At 36.3% G+C, this 22,285-nt stretch overlaps 1 protein-coding gene across 6 annotated transcripts in view; it reads left to right on the plus strand.

Annotated features, from left to right (window-relative positions):
- Positions 1-12,711: 12,711 nt before the first annotated feature.
- The window catches only part of LOC100060455 (organic anion transporter 7), a 29,813-nt gene continuing 20,239 nt past the window's right edge, over positions 12,712-22,285 (plus strand). For 3 of the 6 annotated variants that reach the window (XR_011424067.1, XR_011424068.1, XM_070230045.1), the window contains exons 1-2: positions 12,758-13,440; positions 14,117-14,220. Coding sequence is in view for 4 of the 6 variants with exons in the window: in XM_070230045.1 (XP_070086146.1) it covers positions 13,039-13,440; positions 14,117-14,220 (506 nt within the window). In the remaining 2 variants the exon portion in view is untranslated. Of the gene's footprint in view, positions 13,441-14,116; positions 14,221-22,285 lie in introns of all 6 variants that reach the window. The other 3 variants (XM_014729636.3, XM_070230043.1, XM_070230044.1) reach the window with 3 other exon arrangements.

Raw genomic sequence — 22,285 nt, forward strand, 5'->3', positions numbered from 1 at the left:
TGTTTTTTTCTAATTGCAATATTCAATTACTAAGGATAAAATACCTATAATTAATCATAATAAGAAATGTGAAGAAAATCATAACATTTTCAAAAAACTGAGAACGTTTGTATAATTGTGGATAACCAGCATATTTCTGGATAGGAAGATTGATTAGTACTAAAAGTAACAATTTTTCCCCTAATTAATTGGTATAATAATTGATGTAATTATAATGGAAAACTACATACTTTCAGAAGAATTTAAAAAATAGTTATAAGTTTATCTAGAAATTACAATAAAGTGATTCCTAAAAAGAGGACTATGGAATGAGAGGAGGCTGGCTATCATATAGGGTAGCATATGCTGGACTTTATTATAGATGCAATAGTCAAAATAGTAGTAGCAGATCCATTTACATATAAAAGGAAATCCAGAAACAGACTATAGTAAATGTAACACTGAATATATAATTTTGACATCAGAAGTCACAGGGCAAAAGACAGGATTATGCAACAAATAGCGTAAATAACTATTTAAAAACAAATGACTAATGATGTGACTTCATACTCTACATCGAAAAATATTCTGCTTTAATAAATGTTAAATGGAATAAAAAAACTAAACTTTTCTTTATAAAATTTGGATACAAAATATTGGGATAAAAATGGTTTGAATAGTAAAGCAAATGTCAGAAATTTAAAGGCAGGTGGATTTGAATAATACCCATCTAAAGTCTCTGTTGGGCTAAATCCTAATAACTTGTCAAAGAAAACTAGAAAAATATTTACCAAAATGATAAAAGCACTTAACCTTTGCTGGTGGACTTTTAAGTGATTGTTACTTTCTTCCTTGTAAGTTTCTGTATTCAAAGCTTAAACAAAGAATATGTCAAATTTCCAAATATTATAAGATGTCAAAAATGAAAGAACAAATGACAAAATAAAGTTTTAAAAATATACTTTTAATATGTAGAATTCTCATCATATCTACCCAAAAGATAATAAATCAGTAGAAAAAGAGTAAAAAGCAGAACATATCATTTTCAAGAGAAAAAGTCACATAGGCCATAAATTTATGAAAAACTGTACACATCCACTAGAAATTAAAGACACAGAAACTCAAATGAAAGACCAACTTAATTAAAGTGTGCTCAAATCAAGGTTGGTGAGAGTTCACTTTAAATAGAAACTCATTGATTGATGACGGAATTATAAAATAATTCATGTTAGAGAGCTGCTGAAAACACAGTTTGGCATCTTACCGAGAGCTATGAAATAAACACTCATGAATTCAGCAGCCATTTATTGAGCAGGTAGTAACTACCAAGGAGTGTGGTAAGTACTCTGCACATTAATACGAACTGAAAAAACAGGGAATTTTTTTGGGTGCTGGAAATGTGATCTATCTTGATTGTGATTATGGTTACATGACAGAATACATTTGTCAAAACTCATCAAATGATAGACTTAAAATTGGTAACTTGTATTTATGTAAATTATAACACAATAGAGATGACCAAATGAAGATGAGTTGTTTGCACACTTTTCCAATGTCTCTTCCACATATTAAGTGCTGTTAGACCAGAAGGGACAACCAATTGGAGGGCCAGCAATGGACAAAGAAAGGGTTGCCTCTCTGTGGTGGGCAACAGTATCATTGATCCTGCCCCATCTCCCTGAGCCCTGGGTATTTTTGGAGACCTTGAAGTTTAGTGAGGGAGCTTGTGGTAATTAAAATTCTGGCTCTTAATAAGTGAGAGGAGAATCCTGATACACAACACGAAGTTCTCCTCTTTTCAATTATCTGATGGTAATTAAGAGACACTTCAATGGGATTGCATAATGGCCCTGAGTTTCATGTTGTTCCATGGACTTATCACATCAAGGCTTGACTCTCTTAATCTCTCATTATTAGGTATGCAAAGAAGCTAGAATCCACTACTCCAACCCAGAGGATCTCCTTCATCCTCTTTACAGTGGGTCTACACAACTCCTTCCTTCTCAAAGAAAACATAGAACAGACAACCGCAAACTGATTCATCACCGTGTGTCACAGGCTACAATTTTTCTGACCAGAAGTAAGGAATTTGAGTCTCACTGACTTTTGATTCATCTTGGCCTGAAAAAGAATTTCTGAAAATCAAATGTGGTTTATGCTTGTTTGGGTTCTTTAAACTGCAAGCAACAGAGCCAGCTAGCTTATACAAAAAAGGAGAGTATTGTGAAAGGATATTGGGGCAGCTTAGAAAATCAAAAGAAGACCTGGAGGTCTCAGGAAAACAGTGACAGGGGAATTGCTGGAGCCTGGGCAGCAGGAACCTGGAACCTTCTGTCTGAAGATGTTAAAATGACTCAGCCACAACAATTTCCTTTCTCTGCATCTTTTCAGGCAAGTTTCAAATTCTCAGGAGAGAGTTGTTCACTCAGAATGATTCTCCAGCAACCTTGTGTGTGTCCCATCCCTGCCTCCCCAGCCATGAATGATTCATCCAAGGGCAGAGATATGTCCATTTCACTCAAGTTTACTCATAGATGGCCAAGGATAAATGGAACTGACCCTTCTCTGCATAAATGCCATTCTGTCACTCCTGTCTATAAGAAGAATAACGTATTTCTAGGTAGCTATTATGATGAAGGGAACAGCTTCGTCTTTCATATACTTGAGTTTTATACAATCTGCATCTTATGTATTATTACTTTAATGACCCAAGTCACTTTTACATGCTGCAGTTCAAATACCAATGGATGAACATTCTGAGATGTCTAACAATTGTTATATTGCCCACCAGACTAACAGTTCCATTTTGACAGCATCATCATCTTTATCTATATAGGCAGCTTCTGCACTTATATTTGACATTTTTTTTTTTTTTTAAAGATTTTATTTTTTCCTTTTTCTCCCCAAAGCCCCCCCGGTACATAGTTGTGTATTCTTCGTTGTGGGTTCTTCTAGTTGTGGCATGTGGGACGCTGCCTCAGCGTGGTCTGATGAGCAGTGCCATGTCCGCGCCCAGGATTCGAACTAACGAAACACTGGGCCGCCTGCAGCGGAGCGCGCGAACTTAACCACTCGGCCACGGGGCCAGCCCATATTTGACATTTTTGAAATACTTTTATCTATATAAATAAAAGCTACCTTCTGTCTGTGTATAAAAACATCACACAAAACTGATGGATTGATTCTATTAAATTTGGAATTTATTTGGGGAATGGTCTGACTTAAAATATAGACAATTTAGAGGTCCAAAATTTTCTTTGGTAGACCTTTGAAGCATCTCAAAGCCACGGGCCGTCTCACTCTCTAAAGCAGTAGGATCTGAAGCCCAAAGGAACCCAAAGACAGAGAAAACAATGTGATTTCAAGTATAACTGAAAGTATACAGTCATGAATACAATTGCTGAATGATGGGGATACATTCTGAGAAATGTTAGGCTATTTAATGATTATGCAAACATCACAGAGTGTACTTACACAAACCAAGACGGCAGAGCCTACTACACACTGAGTCTATGTAGTACTAATCTAAGGGACCACCATTGTATATGTTGTCCATTTTTGACCAAAACATCATTATTCAATGCATGACTGTAATCTCAGTTTGAAAGGCAGGAAAACAAATGCTCTGAATGACAAGTGTTGGAATTTGAAATCCGGCTGCTTTTCACAGGGCAAATCCTGGTTGGGAGCTTCAGCTTAAGTAAAATCAGGGACTTATTTACTAAAAATGGTTAATGACTTTCTTGAGCAATGCTGGGAAAGCCAGCAAACGATTTTCTTGAGTGAGTGGAAAACATAACAATAAAATGCTGGTATGTAGTAAAAAAGAAACATAGAGTCTCAGAAAGTTATTGCTGAAGAAAAGAAGAAAATCATCTGGAATTCTCAAAAACTAGAAGTCTTTTTTGTTTACGTTAGGTGATACTTTGGCTTAAGCCAGAAGAGTCTATATTTAATGCAAAGAGAAAGAACACAACTTAAAATGATATGTGAAATGCTAGAATTATATCATCAAAATGTATCCAAAAGGCCAGGGGTATTTAGCAGTGTTATATCATATTTTTGTATGCAGAACAAGACAATATTTTTCAGTAATACCAAATGTGATTTATGTTTTCTCCACCCCCAAACACACACATAGGACCTTTTATTTAATTTCTTCACTTATGCACTAGTGTGATCATACATCCTGGTTTCCAAGGACGGCCTCAGTTTACACTTTTTATGTTGGCAGAATTATTGAGTGTCCACTTTCATTACCAAAAGTGCTTCTGTTTCATTTTTATGATCCTACCTAAGGCTTTTCTTTTCATGGCAAATAGCAGAAATGAATCACTAAACCTAATCACAAGTCAAGTCATCATGTCATAGGAGGGAAATTGTCAAATGAAGCAAGCAAATCTTTACTTTGAGTTAAAAAATCTTTGTCCAAGTGTAAAAATGATTTAGGAAGACAGCTTATTTCCCTAGTCCTGTCCTCCATGCCATTCTATCAACCCCAACACTAGCTAAAGATCTTCTGAGCTGGGGAAGGAGTATCTGAGAGAAAATAAAAAGAGGGTAGAAACTGGTGAAGAAATCTGATAAGGATATGTGCCCCACTATTCAAAATGGAGAGAACGGACTCTCTCACTCAGTAGAAAACCGAGGGTATAATGAGGTGCATTTATGTAGAAAATATGAAAAGAATAATAAAACTTACTAACAGTCTCTGTTTTGTTATCACCAGGCCTCAGTGATATTAAATAATGTAAGTGATAAAATCTTCCTGCCAACTCATAAAAATATTTTGTTGGTCTAAGTTCTAAACAATTGATGTGGTTACTGTTAAGTTTTAATAATATATCTGTAGGCTTCAAATTAACACATTTTGGTTACTTATTTATTGAATATAAATTCTACATGGACATTGATTTGGAGAACTCTAGTTATACAGTTGGTCCCAGGCATCTGTGGACCCAGCTACACATTTGTTTTAAAAATAAGTTCATGAGGGTGTTGCCAGCAACATGGTGGAGTGAGTTCTTACCTTTGTCTCTCCTCTCTAAGTTACAACCAGTATGACATCCATTGACCAACCGAAGACTTCCTGCACAGCACGTCAGAATGGCTGAGAGATCCATACATCTATACTACTGAAGATGGGTGGACTGCTCTTCCAGGAGACCGTGGAACTAAGGAGGGTCCACTTAGAATGTAATTGAAAAATTACTGGAGACTCAGGGTGGACTAACTTGAGAGTTAAAAACTCAATGAGGAGGCAGTCTTAGGGGGACAGCATGCTTTTTTGGAGCCTCGGTAGGTTCTTGCTGTGAAGATCTGAGGAAAATCCTCTCTTTATTCCATTAGGAAGAGGGGCAATGTAACCATTTAGAAACATTCCCAGAGCAAGAGCATCTGCTCTTGGCTCTATTCTCTGTAAGCAAAGCCAGATCTCAAGACAAACTACATAACCAAAGCCTTATCTGACCTGGGGGAGGCAAATACACCAACTCCAGATTCCCATGTTGGGAATGACTGATGGTTTAGTCTGCAATTCCCCATTTGTTTCCAATCAGTCTCCAGATCCCATACTGGGAACTGTTGGTGACAGTCACAGTTGTCCATTTTGTTTGTAATCAGTCCACAGTGTCCATTGTTTCTGGTTTGCTGGCTCAATACTTTTTCCCAGCACAAAGTTCACTGGGAATTGTTGGTGGTTACCAGCCAGAGTTGGGCTGGGTCTGATTTAGGAACCACGTGGAGCCTGGGTTTGGACTGGGTCCAATTTAAGCTGGACTGAGTCCACTTGGAGGCTTCAGGTGAATATTAAATAAGGGCTAATTGGTAATGGGAATCTATGAAGGAAAAAATGCCGCATAATTGGTGTGCCTGGGTCAAACATTTAAATGCTGTTAAACCACTTGCCACCTCCCAACCCTATGGCAAGTCCCTCGTAGGTATTAGTTTGGTTCAGAGAAATCCGAAGACATGGTGAAAAAAATGAGATCCTCAAGTTTCAAAGAATTGAGTGCACCACCTTCTAGCACATCTGTTTATTTTATACCTAAGACCTGTGGTCCTGGAGTGGTAGATATCTGCAAAAAAATGGCACAATTTGACTAGAAAGAACTGAGAATTATAATAGTCATTCTAGGGAATAGTCCAATTAGATAAAATCAATGCAGAATCTTAGAAAAGTATCAAAATTAAGCATTGAAAGATTCACTGCAAAAAACTCATAAAAAATTAAAGAGGTAAGAGGTACCTAAAACAAAAGACTTTAAGAAGGATGTAACACTGACATATCACTTACTGCCTCCTCTACTTGAATACGTATATTAGTAATCTTCTGTCTGCCTTGCTCTGAAAAGACAATATGACCATAAAAAAAAGCTGGCTAAGTTAATGACCTTACAGACACCCTATATCTACCTTTGAAAAAGAACCCCCATATAGGCTCCTACCAATGTTGGCAGTACTCTGAGAGATTCCTGGTAAACTGCTATCTTGTTCCCATAAACAGCCAAGCAGAAACTAAAATTATAATTAGTATAGTTGTCCAATATTGCCAGTTATATTTACTGTTTAGCTGAAACCTGACAAGATATTTACAAGGATTTAATAAATTTATGACCAGAAATTTGCCAAATTGAAAACAGATATTTAGAGCCTGATAGGAATTTTTTGTAGGCCTCTTCCCCTAAGTAAAAATGAAACTATGTACCCAGAGGGAAAGAAACATTCCAACAATAGGTGGATGGATGTGTCAGTCCATTTTGCCAATCCCAACACTTTCCCTATTCATCTCAAAATACTTGTAGGGACCAGCCCTGTTGCACAGTGGTTAAGTTCACATGCTCTGCTTTGGCAACCCAGAGTTCACAGGTTTGGATCCTGGGCATGAACCTACACACCACTCATTAAACCATGCTGTGGCAGTGCCCTTCATACAAAATAGAGGAAGATTAGCACAGATGTTAGTTCAGTGACAACCTTCCTCAAGCAAAATGAGGAAGATTGACAACAGATGTTAGCTCAGGGTTAATCTTCTCCACCAAAGAAAAAATACTTATAGATATTGGGATATTAGAAATAGATTTGTCCTCTAAATATGCTTCAAAAACTTCATGAATAACACTTGGATATATTCTCTCTGCCTTTGTGATGTAGATTTTCTACCCCTAACTTCACTATGACCTGAGAGTCATTTCTTAAGATGCAATGTCTCTCATCAGAACAAAATAAAAGGAAAGAGAAAGTATTTTGAAATTGGACTAATGAGCAATCTTACAAATCTTCTCCACAAAAATGAGTAACTATAAGGTCTCTTTGAGTCTCTCTGTATGTCTGTCTGTACATCTATATATGTGTATATTGTAGATTTGTGATATTTTCTACCTCCGGATGGCATTGCTAAAATAAATTAGCAAAAGAGCTCTATTTAATTGGGTTAAAGGCCAAGCACTTGTAAGGATTGGGCATTTTAAAGTTTTCAGAAATATAATTCAAGCTAACCCAAATTCTTTTCAACTTCAAGTGGTCTGGGGAAATGTTAGGTATAAAAACTAGCTTAAGTTGGGTGGTTTGATTAAAAAAATACTTTAAAGTTACCAACGTTGAAAACAACGCACATAAACAACTTTTATCCCACGCATGTTTCCTAGTGAAATTTATATCTCTATTGCAAAACTTATCAGCAAAAAATAACATAAAATAATGGCTGATTTTGTCCAATGTCTCCTAAAGTTTTTGTGAGTAATCTAAATGTAATTGATGGGGATAAATAATTTAGATAGATGTAATTAGGATAAAAGTTTATAGATAAGCTTTTTAGCAACAATCACATTTTACAGCATATGTACTTAAAAATACCATCCAACATTTTTCTGGAAACTTGAAACTTTAGAGTTTGCTAAGTTAAATTAAGTGATGAGAAATTTATTAAATATATAGATCATTTTCAAATAAGATGAAAATAATGAAACATTAATTATTGAAAATAGGTTTATCAACTGTTGGCTTCCTATTATGCAGAAACAAAAGATAAATTTGAGTATATTAGTAAACATGTTTTATGTCACACTGAGAAATTTTCTATGAAAAAGCATGTGTTTCTGAAAATTATAAAAATATTTATAAATCTGCCAATCCTCAGAATGCGAAAAATAAGAGACAGCTCATAATTGTTTATTGTCTCGTTTTTCTCTGAGAAATTAAGGTTTCTAAAGGTTAAAATTTCTAATATGAAGATGCATTTGTTAAGGGAAATGAGAATAATTTTATTTCAGAATGAGAAGGAGAAAAATGAAGGACAAACTAAATGTACATAGCAAGAAAGAGAGAAAGAGGATTTTTTATTGTGTGATCAGACTGACAAAAATTAGAAACTTACAACGGTTTAAAAATTAACCTTTAATACCAATAGCATACTTGTGTAAAACTAGACCTTAATTTTCTTTTACCTGCTAAAGGACACAGTTTTCTTGGACTGTTATCTCCTCTCCTGATAAGAGATTATAAAAGAAAAGCAAAGATTTAGTGTTTTATCAAAATAATTTTATGTGCTTTATCAGGTCTTTAATTACATAGGTAAAACAGTCTTCTTAATATTAAAAGAATTGTTTTGCTACTAGGTAATTAAATATTGTTTCATGTTGATTTCTGATCCTATTTAGTCAAGCGGCCAGACCTTTTTATACCCTGACAAACTTCCAAAATCAAAATCTAAAACTGAAATCTTTTTGACCTGGAAGAAACCGAGACTTTTCCAGAGAACACTTGGAACATTTTTAAAGATCTATTAAACCAATTATGCTTATTTGATTTGTTAAATTGCATAGGAAGCACTGTCAAATAAGAAGTCGTACTCTGCCTTTTTTCTGTTGTATTTGCATAGGTATATAAGGGTTCCAGAAATTGTGTGAAATTTCTGGAAATCTGATATGCCCTGGTGTGATGTTATTACTTGTAATTCTAGCCATTATCTTAAATGTTGTAGGGCATCCTCTGGGAGCTCAATCAAAAAGGGGCGACAAGTAAATGATCTTCTTAGTGCCATTCTCTTACCTTCTGAAATTACTGTCATCAAAATCGAGGTCCACACTAAAAGGACTGAATCTGAGTATCAGGAAAACACCCTAGCTGACTTTCAGACAAAGGCAGCAGCAACAAAATCTAAAAAAATAGTGGCACATGTGGATGAAGTCCATTCTGCTTCTGCAAAAAATGAACCCTCATTGCCAGGCTTTTGCCAGCCTGATGTCCTTCTAACACGGCAGCAGTCTGCGTCTGAATCAGAGAAATTAAGATGGGTAAACAATGGCTGTAAATTAAACAGTCAGGGCTGTGGGAAACACAGGATGACCCCTCCATTCTTCCCAGCTCCCTGGCAACCTCATTTTTCAGCTTTTACATTCTTTCACCCCCCATACTGGATTTAAGAAAAATTACTTTTGTCCCCGGAGGCTTCAGACCTCCTCTTTCTGTACTCTTTGAATACCTGCATCTGGACTTCATTCAAGTGCCACTTAGCATGGGTTACCAATATGTTTTTGTTGTCATATAATGTTTACTGTATGGTTTGAAGCCTTCTCATGCCACAAGGCTGATGCCTTCACAGTGGCAAAGAAACTGTTAGAAAGTATCTATTCCACTTAGGGTATACCTTTGACAATCTCCAGTGATCGAGGCACCCACATCGCTGGGAAAATCATACAAGCCTTAATGAAAACCTTGCAAACTTTTAGAATTATCACTGTTGTCCCTTTCAATTATCAGGCAAGGTCAAGAGAACTAATGGCTTTAATGTTTTTCCACATTCAAACAAATCTTTTTATTTAACATATTAGCAATTTGGTAAGATACACGCTTGTGAAAACACATAAAACATTTACCTTTTCTGTCTATCTGATCTCTCAGAATTCAGAGACAGTCAGTATTGTTTCAATTATATAAATAATCAGGCCAAGTGTTAAGATAAAAAAAAATTTTACCGTGCTTATCTTTTGTAAAGGATGGAAGTAATTGCAGAGAGAAAAATTATGTTTGCAACTTTGAAGATATTAGATTCTAGGCCTGTTAATTTTCTCTGAGGTTTTGTAATTAACCTGTAGACTGGGCTCCCCTGGCCTAAGGTATTGTCATTGTTCTTGCTTCTTGCTGACTGCTCTCAGTAGCCCCTCAGGAAAACAAACACACTCTACACAAGATAGTCACTGGCAGACAAATGTTTATCGGTATTTCACTTTCTGCTGATCCCTTGTTGTTTCATGCTAGTATGACCAGTTACTGTAAGTCTCTAATATCTTATGCTCAAGCCTATCATCAACAGGTTAAAGAAGCTTTCCAAGGATCTGATTTTAAAGGATCCTGTTTGTCACCGTCTAGAGCCTGATGACGGGGCATTCTGGAAGCATCATCAGAGAAAGAGAGCCCTTGAGGCCCATTGGAAGGGCAAAACTGGAAGGCATTGTATAGGATAACATGTATTCTGTACAAATGCTGGAGACCTCCATATCAAATTGACTAGGAAGAGAAGTAGCTGACATTGGTGTAGACTGCTTCTACCCAAGATACCAGAAAAAAACCTTCCTATTTTAATTAAACATGAAATCTTTTTCTTCATTTCTTTCTTTCCTTTATTCTGACATTGACCTATAAAAATAATGCCCTCATCTCTACCTCCCAGGTGATTGCTAAGGTAGGTAAACTATGGAATTTAAAACAACTTTTTATATCAGGCTAGGAGAAAATCTAACTGACTCTTTGCTTAAAAAGTCAAATACGACAATTCCTGTGAATGAATCGATTAATAGTGCCACCTCGGTGGATGTATTTGTGCCTCAACAGGGTTTATCTTTGTCTGGTTATAATTTTCCTTGGACTTATGAATGACTAGATGGCTGGCACACAGCTGGCAATGCCTCTTAGGTTATCTAACTGTGTCCCTCACTGCTCTAGAAAGGACCTACCAGGAGGCATTTATAAATTCAAAATTAACTCACTTTCAGATTCCTATTTCCTCAGTTAGGAGTAAACAGTAATGAGGCTATGATCAGAAACCTCTCCTTAGCTCTTAAAAATATTGAGAATCCAATGCTAAAGCAATAGCTGCCCAAGAAAACTCCTTAGACTTTCTGGTTGCTCTTGATAGTAGGATAGCCCTTGATTTTCTTCCAGCTCAGCAAAGAGCTGTCTGTGCGGTGGGCAACACCACCTGTCGTACCTAGACTAACACTCCTAGAGAAGTTGAAACTCAGTTACATTAGATCATTGAGTAAGCAGTCTGGCTTTAAAGGTTTTACTCCTTCAACGAGATCTTTCTTTCATGGGTTTGAGTCTTAGGGACCGTGGCTCTGAAGTGCAGTTCAAACATTGGGAATTATCCTCCGTATTATAATTATAATAATCTTTCTGGCATGTTGTGTTCTTGCAAAAAGTTTAATTGCATATTTTTAGCTCCGAATAGCGAAGTAATCTCCCTGAGACTGGAATGTCGGAAAGGGAACAAAGAATGACCAATTGAAAGAATGTGAACCAGAAGACACGGCCTGTGAGTAAAACAGGGATTGAGCAAAACAATCACGACCTGCAAGTATCACTCAGAAGACCATGAAAAGCCCTAAGAACTATGGAGGACTGACTGAGTGATGCTAATGCAGAAATTTTTTTAATCACATCTCTCAGCTTGGCTGAGAGTTTTAATCAAATGGAAGGGATTGTTAAAACAAAGAAATAACAATCCCCAAATGGCTCCCATGACAGCAAACCAAGAATTAATTGCAGTTTCAGGCCTCCCAGGATGTGACCTTTAAACAGTCAATCTGAAATTTCCTGAGTTGCACAAGTTAGGTAACCTGCATGATAAAATCCATGCCAATTCCCTTTCCCCCAATAAAGATGTTCTGGCTGAAAATAACCCTATCTTTTCTTTTGCTAGTTACTTCCTGACCTCACCCTCCTTCCTATAAAAACTTTCCATCTTGTAAGCCTCCTCATAGTGCTCTTCTATCAGCTGGATGGGACGCTGCTTGATTCATGAATTGCTTAAGAAAGCCAATTACATCCTCATATTTACTCAGTTGAATTTTGCTTTTTAACAGATGGTATGTGAATTATATCTCACTAAAGCCATAAAAAGAAATTTTTAATAGATGTTTTGTGCAAATTAATAATGCTATGACATTTTATCCCATATTTTCTCTTCATTTCTTCCCTGGCATATTGTGCATGTACCAGAGAGCAATTTTATGAGATCTGAGTGTAATTAGTTACTTATTCCTCCCCTACTCACTGGACTTTAGAGTCATGAAGACCTTGTCTGACATAGTGCTATATTCCTAGAACTAGCGTAGAAAGGGTTCCCACAAATGTTATCTGGATGAATCAATAAACCAATAAATATAAACCTCTATAGGAGCTTACCACCGGTTTACCCTTCTGGCCTCCATCACTTCCCACTCTGCCCCCATTTCAAGTAACTCATTTTCAGTGTGAATTTGTGGTATGAGTTGAACTGAAGCAGAATGTCACTTACCGAAAGGGGATGATTGCGCCATATTTCACTTGCTTTAGTTTAACTCAGGATTGTTTTCATTACTCTTTTAATCAAAATTCAGCACTAACCAAGCAAAATGCTTTCTCTTCTTTTCAAAGGAAAATCAAAAAGTATTTCACTTATGAGCCTCCCCAAGTAGATTTTCTGCAAAGAACTGCAAACAATGTAGCAGGTTTATATTAGACTGTTTACTCAGATTCTGTAGATCAAAGTCCAATGTTGACTTTGATGTGCTGCTGAGGACAAGAATTTTTACAAAGTACACCTTTAACTGGTTTGTCAACTGCTGGAAGTAACTCAGCAAAATATTTCTTTCTGTAACTAATGAAAACAGCTACCTACTTGACCCTAAAAAATTTGGAGAAACAGCTTCTATGGCCCTGCTTTGGAGGTGAGACAGGGCTAATTGAGGAGAAATTGTGTTCATCACACACTTAGTGTGGAAGGAAGCATTTTCTCCTCTTGAACTTTTCTATATACAGTCATTTTGCCTTATCTCGGGGATCACCTCTTCAGCCTCCATGGCCTTTAAGGACCTCCTGGATCAAGTTGGAGGCCTGGGGAGATTCCAGATCCTTCAGACAGCTTTCCTTTGTATCTGCGCCATGATAGCATACCCTCATGTTCTATTGGAGAACTTCACTGCAGCCGTCCCTGGTCACCGCTGTTGGGTCCAAATCCTCGACAATGACACTGTCTCTTCTAATGGCACTGGTATCCTCAGCCAAGATGCTTTCCTGAGAATCTCTATCCCACTGGATTCAAACCTGAAGCCAGAGAAGTGTCATCGCTATGTCCATCCCCAGTGGCAGCTCCTTCACCTGAATGGCACCTTCCCTAACACGAGTGAACCAGACACAGAACCCTGTGTCGATGGCTGGGTATATGACCGAATCTCCTACTCCTCCACCATTGTGTCTGAGGTAAGAGGCCCCATTCACCTTTTGTGAGTACATGGTGTGGGTATTAAAGGTAGAAAAATAATGAAGATGCTTCCAGCCTTTAGTCACTACATAGGTAACAACTCTTCATTCTTTCAGTAGATATTAATTGCTTCTCTATTAAATGCTTCACTTTTAAATAAATAATAAGACTAATGAATTCAATAATGGATGTGAACCCTGCTATCACAGTGCTTTTATTCTTGGAAGGACCAAAGTTTAAACAACTAATTTATGTAATGTGTTAGAAATGTTATTGTAAGTCAGTAATGCTTACCTTTTGGTTGCAAATTATAAATTTTTGGGAGATTGATGAAAACCTCCATGCTCAGACTGTACCGCAGAGCAATCCTATAAGAAGGTCTATGATGAAATTCAGTCATGAAAAAATTTTAAAACTCAGATAATTGAACTCTATGGCCAGTTAGCATGGAGTAAAACAGAGCATTACCAAAACTTACAATTTTAAAGGAGGCTTCCAAAAACAGTTATGTATAAGCTGAGATTGGAATGAGAAGATCAGCTAATTTAGAAAGGGAAGCTGGAAAGGAAGATAGGAGTCCAATATACTAAAATTTGCAAGTAATGTTAAGCTGTTTCCAATGAGGGGTTATAAACTGCTGTGGAGCTCTCTTTTGCAAGTTTCCTTCTCTTGCAGTGGGACCTGGTATGTGAATTTCAGTCACTGATCTCAGTGTCTAAATTCTTAGTCATAGCTGGAATGCTGGTGGGAAACATCATATATGGCCATTTATCAGACAGGTGAGTGTCTCTAGATCACAGCTCCCTTTACTCCTGGGTATTTTCATGATTTCATGAATCATTCCATCATTAGGAAATAAATATTGCAAATTACAGTCCTCTGGAGCTGCCTTGGTCTCCAGTGTTCTAGAAGTACAAATAGAGAATTAATCATTGTGCTGAGTGCTGTTTTTTTCAGCATTGAGCTTTGTGTACAGGACTCAGTAATGGCATTTCCATCTAATCTGGAAGCATATTAGGACAGGATACAGAAAAGAGGTGCTATAACTTGTAGTTTAGAAACATGAGAAAGCGACACCTATGGGAATGGAGAGGGAAATATTTCATGGCATGAGATTTGGCCTGTTTGAAGACTCAGATATAGAAAACTGCTTTGCTGGCCTTGTCCAGGGGTGTCATGTTTCTGGACGTTGTGAGCTGAATTGTGGCTTCCCAGAAAATGATCACCAGGGTCTAGTTGCCCTACTGTGATGGATAGATTTTCTTATAAAACCTGTGTGGTACAGAGCAGTGCATCATTGGTGGTGTGTTAAAAAATTATGCCAGTAACCTTAGTTTTTGGTTTTGCACAAACAGGTTTTTAAAGGTAAGTTTTGTAATCGTTTAAAGTAATTAATCTAAGAATAACTGCTGTCACATTTTTCATGTGAGAAGTTTGGGGAATTCTGTGCCTGACCGTACCTCTTCTCATATAGACTTAACTCTGAAATCATTGCCAACACTCAACCATGTCTCTCCTGAGGGAGGTGGAGCACATGAGGTGCCCCTTACCATTCACCTGCATAATATTTACTGTTGTCTCAGCTGAGAAATGTGAACGTTAAATATATCACAGTAAATGTAACATAGAAAAGAGTTCAGAGCCAGAGTTTTCATTTTCAACAGTCCAGTAACATGGCCTCCTGTGACAGTGTCATGATAAATTATAGATATATCAATTTTTATGGATTACATGGTAGTAGAGGCAAGGGATGGAAAAGGCTTAGTAGCAGATAACAGTGGAGGACTAGCTGAAATTGAGGTAGTTTGAAAAATCCAAGGATTTTGAACTTCATCAGCAAGCTAAGAGGAAAAACTAAAAGGTATGTGTAGGAAAGGGGCATGAACAAATTGATACTTTTTAAATAACACTCTCAACTATTCATAATATTGCAATACCGGAAGCAATCTAGAAGTCGATCAATGATAAAATAAGATGCAGGATATTCATATAATAAATTAATCTACAGTAAAGGGAATGAACAAACTACTCTGTGCAGTAACACAAATGAATATCAGAATCATGCAGTTGTGCAGAACAAGCAAAATACAAATGATTACATATCAGACAATTACACTTTTAGGTGGAGTCAAAAACAGGCAAGCTATACTAAGTTGTTGGAAGTTGGAAAATTGGTTCTCTTTAGAATTTTACTGTGATTGTCTTGAAACTGTAGAGCAGTTTGGGTCAGATTGTCATTTTTAACATACTGATTTTTGTGATCTGAGAATATTATGGAGATATTAATTTAGATATTTTTAAATTTCCTTTTTCAGTGTTCATAGTTTGTGGGAAGAGTCGTGCATTTTTTTCCATAAAATTTACTTCTATTTAACTTGGTTTATGAGGCTATGAAGTTGTTTTTCGTAACTTTAATGTCTAATCATTCATTGCACATACGTAGAAATGCAATTGATTTTTATGTATTGATTCTACCAACTGCCATCCTGATAAATTTATTACTACTGGTAGATTTATTGTGAATTCCTTGAAGTTTCCTACTACTCTATCTTTTCATCTGCCAGTAAAGATAGCTTTACTTATTATTTTCATTTATTTTGCTTTTTACTCTTTTTTTCTATCAATAGCTATAACGTTCAGTATCATGCTTAATGCAATTGGTGAGAGATGATAATCTTGCCTCATCTGACCTTAGGTAGAATGCACTGACCCTTTCACTCTTGAGTATAATATGAGATAGAGGATAATGGTAGATACTCTTAATGAGTTTTAAGAAGTTTTCTTCTGTTTCTGGTTTCCTGAATATTTTATTTGGAAAGATAGTAAGTGCTATTGAAGACATACTATAGACCATCTAATACTTGAAGGAGAAGCCTAGTTCAGATTTTTTTGGAGATTAAGACATTCAAAAGCAGCCATACATAAGGTGTAATTCAGAAAGCCATGCAAGAGGCCAGGCAACACACATGCTCAGAAAACACATGAGAACATATAAAGCTTTTGCCTCAGGTTGATGCCTACCCTACCACAAACCTGGCTAAGGCTTTAAGGAGTGCCTTGAAACAGATGCAATCTGCAAACATTGGGAGATCTCCAGACACTCAAGGAAATGTCTGTCAAAACTTAGCTGAACATGAACTAATAGTTTTGCAAAACAGTTTGGAAAAGTCTCAGAAAAATAGACTACTTAACCCTTCAGCTATTAAAAAAAGAATGAGAAATCAATGGGGAAGAAGGAAAATCTGACTTCCAGAGTTACAACATACAGTAGTGAAATGCCCAATTTTCAACAACAACAGAAATATCAGAAGGCATGCAAAGAAACAGGGAAACACGACCCTTTAAAAAGAGGAAAAACCCTGATAGAGACTATTCATGAGTAAGCTTGGAAGTCAGACATCCAGACAAAGACTTTAAAACAACTGTCTTAAATATGTTCAAAAAGATGAAATAAAGCATGGAAAAAGAACTAAAATAACTCAGGAAAATACTATATGAACAAAATGAGAATATCTACAAAGTGATATAAATTATTAAAATGGAACCAAATAGAATTTTCTTTTTTTAGTGAGGAAGATTGGCTCTGAACTGACATCTGTTGCCAATCTTCCTCTTTTTGCTTGAGGAAGATTGTCACTAAGTTAACATCTGTGCCCATCTTCCTCTGTTTTGTATGTGGGATGCCACCACAGCATGGCTTGATGAGTGGTGTGTAGGTCCACGCCTGGGATACTAACCAGTGAACCCTGGGCCACCAAAGTGGAGCATGCGACCTTAACTGCCATGCCACTGGGCCATCACCCAAAAAACATTTTAAATTGTCCTTAATTCACTTTCTATAAGACAGCTGACCTGGACTTTTCAAAAAAGGAATGTCATGCAAAAAATAAGTGGAGTGATCATTCTAGATTCAAAAAAACCCTAACAAAATGTAAGAACAAAATGCAATCTGTAAACTCCAACTACATCATGGATGGAATAAATAAAAAGAACAGCTAGAAAGAGAGTCTGAGGACCTTTGCAACAATTTGAATATAGTCTAATAGCTGATAGGATGGAATCAGTGTTCTTGGGTGTGATAATGGAATTATAATAGATTGGAAACTGTCCTTATTCTTAACTCAAGTATGCTAAAAACTTCAGGAGTGATGTGTCATATGGTTTGTAACTGCCTTTCAAATGATTCAACAAAAAAGTGTGTGTGTGTGTTCACATACATGCAAAGAAATAAAGCCAATGCAGCAAAATGATATCTCATGGTGAGCCTGATTGAGGTTTATACCAGGATTCGCTACAGTATTCATTTAAACTGTCTTTCATGTTTGAAAACTTTCAAAATAAAGAGTAGTTGGGAATAAATCCACCCAAATGAGAGCCAACATTAACATCATCTTGTTATATTTACATATATCACAAACATATGTTTTAAGTAAAGTTGGGATATATGTGATGTATGTACAATTGTGTAACCTCTTTTGACATATTTGTTTATAGATATATATCACATTTTCTTTTCAAATAAAATATTTTTTCAAATAAATTTTGTAACAAAGCCAAAAAGAAATACACACAAAGATTCTCCACTTATCTTCATTAAACATCGTTGTAATCACAGCATTACTATATTACTCAAGATAACTGGTTGCAGTAAAAAATCCAGAATCCTAGTTGGTTACCTGAATAAAAGAGTGATTCTCATTCATGTCATAGTTTGGTGTGGATTAAGTAGGGATCCAGGCCCCCATCTTCTAGACAATGACTAAGGAAACAATTCCTTCCATCATGTGAATTTTCATCAAGCAGTTTTTGTTTCCAGCCATGTTGTCAGATGGAATAGGTAGAATCAAAATTGATTTTATATGGACAGAGCTGGAAGTGGTCTACGTCATTTCTGTCCACAGCCCATGGTCAACACAAAGGTGAATGGACCATACTTAATTACAAGACTGGGAAGTATAGTCTTCCTCCGTGTCCAGAAAAAAAGAGAAGCAATGGTGAGCATCTAGCCAGTTCACACAATAATTGATAATGAAACAATGTTTATATTTTGCACAACACAGATTTCCCTTTTTTTGGATGTCAAGAAGAGATGGTTGAATTATCATACTCCTCATTACATAAGACAGTGTTCTCATTAACTTGGTCTTGAAATCCCCTCATATGCATATGTATATATCTGTTTCACTTTTTCTCCATGCTCTACTCCCATTTCTCTCCTCCAAATGTAGGGATTATTATAGTGTGTTGATTACACTATTTTAAAATTATGTATGTTTTCACAAAACTAGTGACATTGTTTCATTTACATTTACGGTAATTTACATATTATGTAAATATATTTTCTCATTATTTTTTGTTTGTACAATCACCACTATGTTTTTTAGATACATACACATTCTTATGTACACTTCTAGTTTATTTTCCTAGTTGCTAAATATTGCTGCACATTGTGGTTCCATCACACTGTTCTTAACCCCTCTTTTGGGAAAGGATAGCCAGATTGCCTCCAAAGACCTGATACCACAAATTTCCCTACATGTAAAAAACTTACCTGTGACTATTTCCTTTGAGTACATTATATATCATTATACATAACTACTTTTTGTTTTGACTGACCAGGCTTTCCAATAATCACCACTACATCATTTCCTTAATCATAGCACTTCTTTGTATTGATTCCATACCATTCTGAATTGAAACACAAATATAAGAATAAAGTATATATTGTATAATAACTCAGAATATAAAATATTTGACAGTTGTATTATAATATAAGTATAGTGTGAGTGAAGTAAATATTATAGAACAGTTTCCCAGTCCAATTTTTGTCCATTTGTTAATATTAATGGCCATATAGAATCAGCACAGGGGCCTTATTCCACAGAAAGACACCTTTTTCCAGAAATCTGTGAAACATAGAATTCTCTTTCCCTTTTATTTTTTTAACCTCACTGTTTTCTAGTTATTCATTCTCCATCTTACATAATTTCTTTCCTCTGAGAACTTTCTATGAGTTCCTCTGTATGTATTGTGGCTCTCTTCTACCATGCTTAAGAGGAAGCATGTTGTCCAATATCTGCAAACCCACACTCAGCAGAGAGTAGTTCTTATGCAAACTTTCATTAACTTTGGTATATTTTTTCACAGATGTTGCTTTTACATCAGGTTTGTTTTGCTATTAGAATGCTTCATATTCCTTTTTCCAGGTTAATTGAGACATAATTAACATATACCATTATGTCAGTTTAAGGTGTACAATACAATAATTTATACAGATATATATTGTGAAATGATTACCAATATAGGGTTAGTTAACATCTCCATCACCTCACATAATTACCATTTTGTGTGTGTGGTGAGAACATTTAGATCTACTTCCTTAATGACTTTCAAGACTATTGTTAACTATAGTCTCCAAGACATATTAGATCCCTAGAACTTATTCATCTCATAACTGAAGGATTGTACCCTTTGTCCCACATCTCCTCATTTCCACAAATCCTCCAGCCCTGGAAACCACCATTCTACTCTCTGTTTCTATGAGTTCAGCTTTTTCCCTGGTAACCAGAGAATAACCTATAGTGATTACACAAATGAACATGATCAAGATGTTAAAGCATATTGATACCAAAACATCAAAACACAAAAAGAGAACATGATAAGAAGAACATGATAACAAGGAAGAAAAGGTCTACAAAAAAGTCAGAAAACAATTAACAAAATGGCAATAGTAAGTCCTTACCTATCAATTATTACTTTAAATGTAAATTGATTAAATTCTCTAATCAAAAGACAGAATGGTTGAATTGATAAAAAAAATCCAGCAATAAAACAAGATGAACAATCCATTGATATGCTGCCTACTAGAGACTCACTTTAGCCTTAAAGACACAATTGACTGGGATGATGGCCTGGAAAAAGATATTTCAAGCAAATGATAAACAACAAAAAAAGCAGGGGTAGAAATACTTGTATCAGACAAAATAGACTTTAAACTAAAAAGGGTAAAAAGAGACAAAGAAAGCCATGACAGCATGACAGAGTGGTTAATACATCAAGAAGATACAACAATTGTAAATATTTATGCACCCAACATCAGAGAACCTAAATATATAAAGCAAAAACTAACAGAGCTAAAAGGAGAAACAAACATCAATATGATAATAGTTGGGGAATTTAATACCCTACCCTCAACAGTGGATAGATCATCCAGAAAAACAATCAATAAGAAAACAGAACATTTGAACAACACTGAGGACAAACAGACCTAAGAGATATATTCAGAACATTCTATCCAACAACAGCAGAATATACATTATTCTCAAGTACACATGGAACATTTTCTAGGATAGATCATATGTTAGGCCAGAAAGCAAGTCTCAGCAAATTAAAGAAGATTGAAAGGATACCAAATATCTTCTCTGACCACAGTGGTATGAAACAAGAAAACAATAACAGGAGAAAAACTGGAGAACTCACAAAAAAATGCAAATTAAACAACACTCTCCAGAACAACAAATGGATCCAGCAAAAAATTAAAGGGGAAATTAAAAAGTATCTTGAGAAAATGAAAATGGGAACACAACATACCCAAATTTATGGGATGCAACAAAAGCATTTCTGAGAAAAGTTCATAGTAGTAAATGCCTACATTAAGAGACAAAAAAGACCTCAAATAAAAAACTTAACTCAATGGCTCAAGGAACTAGAAACCAAAAAACAAATTTAGCCCAAACTTATCAGAAGAAAGGAAATAATAAATGAAATAGAGAACAGGAAAACAACAAAAAAGATTAACAAAACTAAGTATTGGCTCTTTGAAAAGATAAACAAAATTGGCAAATCTTTTTCTAGAGTAACAGGTAAAAAAAGAGAGGACCCAAATCAACAAAATTATGAATGAAAGAGGAATCATTACAACTGATACCACAGAAAGACAAGAGGCCACTATAAACAACTGTATTGCAACAAACCGGGCAATCAAGATAAAATGAAAACAATTCTAGAAACAACCTACCCAGACTGAATCAGGAAGAAATAGAAAATCTGAACAGACCAATTACTAGCAAGGAGATTGAATCAGTAATCAATAATCTCTGAACAAAGAAAAGCCCAGAACCAGACGGCTCCTCTGCTGAATTTTATCAAACATTTAAAGAATAATTAACACTAATCCTTCTCAAACTCTTCCGAAAAAATCAGAGGGAGAAGTTCCAAAGTCATTTTATGAGACCAGCATTACCCTGATACCAAAGCCAGAAAAAGACACTGCAAGAGGAAAACTAGAGGAGTGACATCAGCATTGTGGCAGGGTCAGTTGTCTCCTTTGTCTCCCCCCTCTAAGTTGCAAGCTGTAGGGCATCCATTGGCCAACAAAGGACTCCCTGCACAGCACATCAGAATGTCTGAGAGATCCATGCATCTGTACATCTGAAGGTGGGTGGACTGGACTTCTAGGAGGTGGTGGAACTAGGTGAGCAGCCCCCTACCCCTCCAGTGACGGCGGTGATCCAAGAGGCAGATACCCCCAGCATTTGGTGGTGGTGCCCTGATCTGAGATTTCAAAGAAGACAATGACACCAGAGACCAAGGCTGCAAAAGCAGCAAAAACACTCTAGGTTTACCCCTTTCCCTCTTTCAGTGGTGGCAGAGGGCACCCATGATCTGATGATTCCAGAAACACACTGGTGCTTGTGGCCCAGCTCCCCCCGTCTCCCTCAGTGGTGGCAATCCAAAATGTGAATACCTCTAGCAGAGGCAATGGTGCCCTGACCTGAGGTTTCAAAAAGTGCACCAGTGCTGGAGACAGAGTCTGCAGGAGAAGCAGCAGTGCTGTGGCTGAGC

Source organism: Equus caballus, chromosome 12 (genome assembly GCF_041296265.1).
Source record: "Equus caballus isolate H_3958 breed thoroughbred chromosome 12, TB-T2T, whole genome shotgun sequence".
NCBI lineage: Eukaryota > Metazoa > Chordata > Mammalia > Perissodactyla > Equidae > Equus > Equus caballus.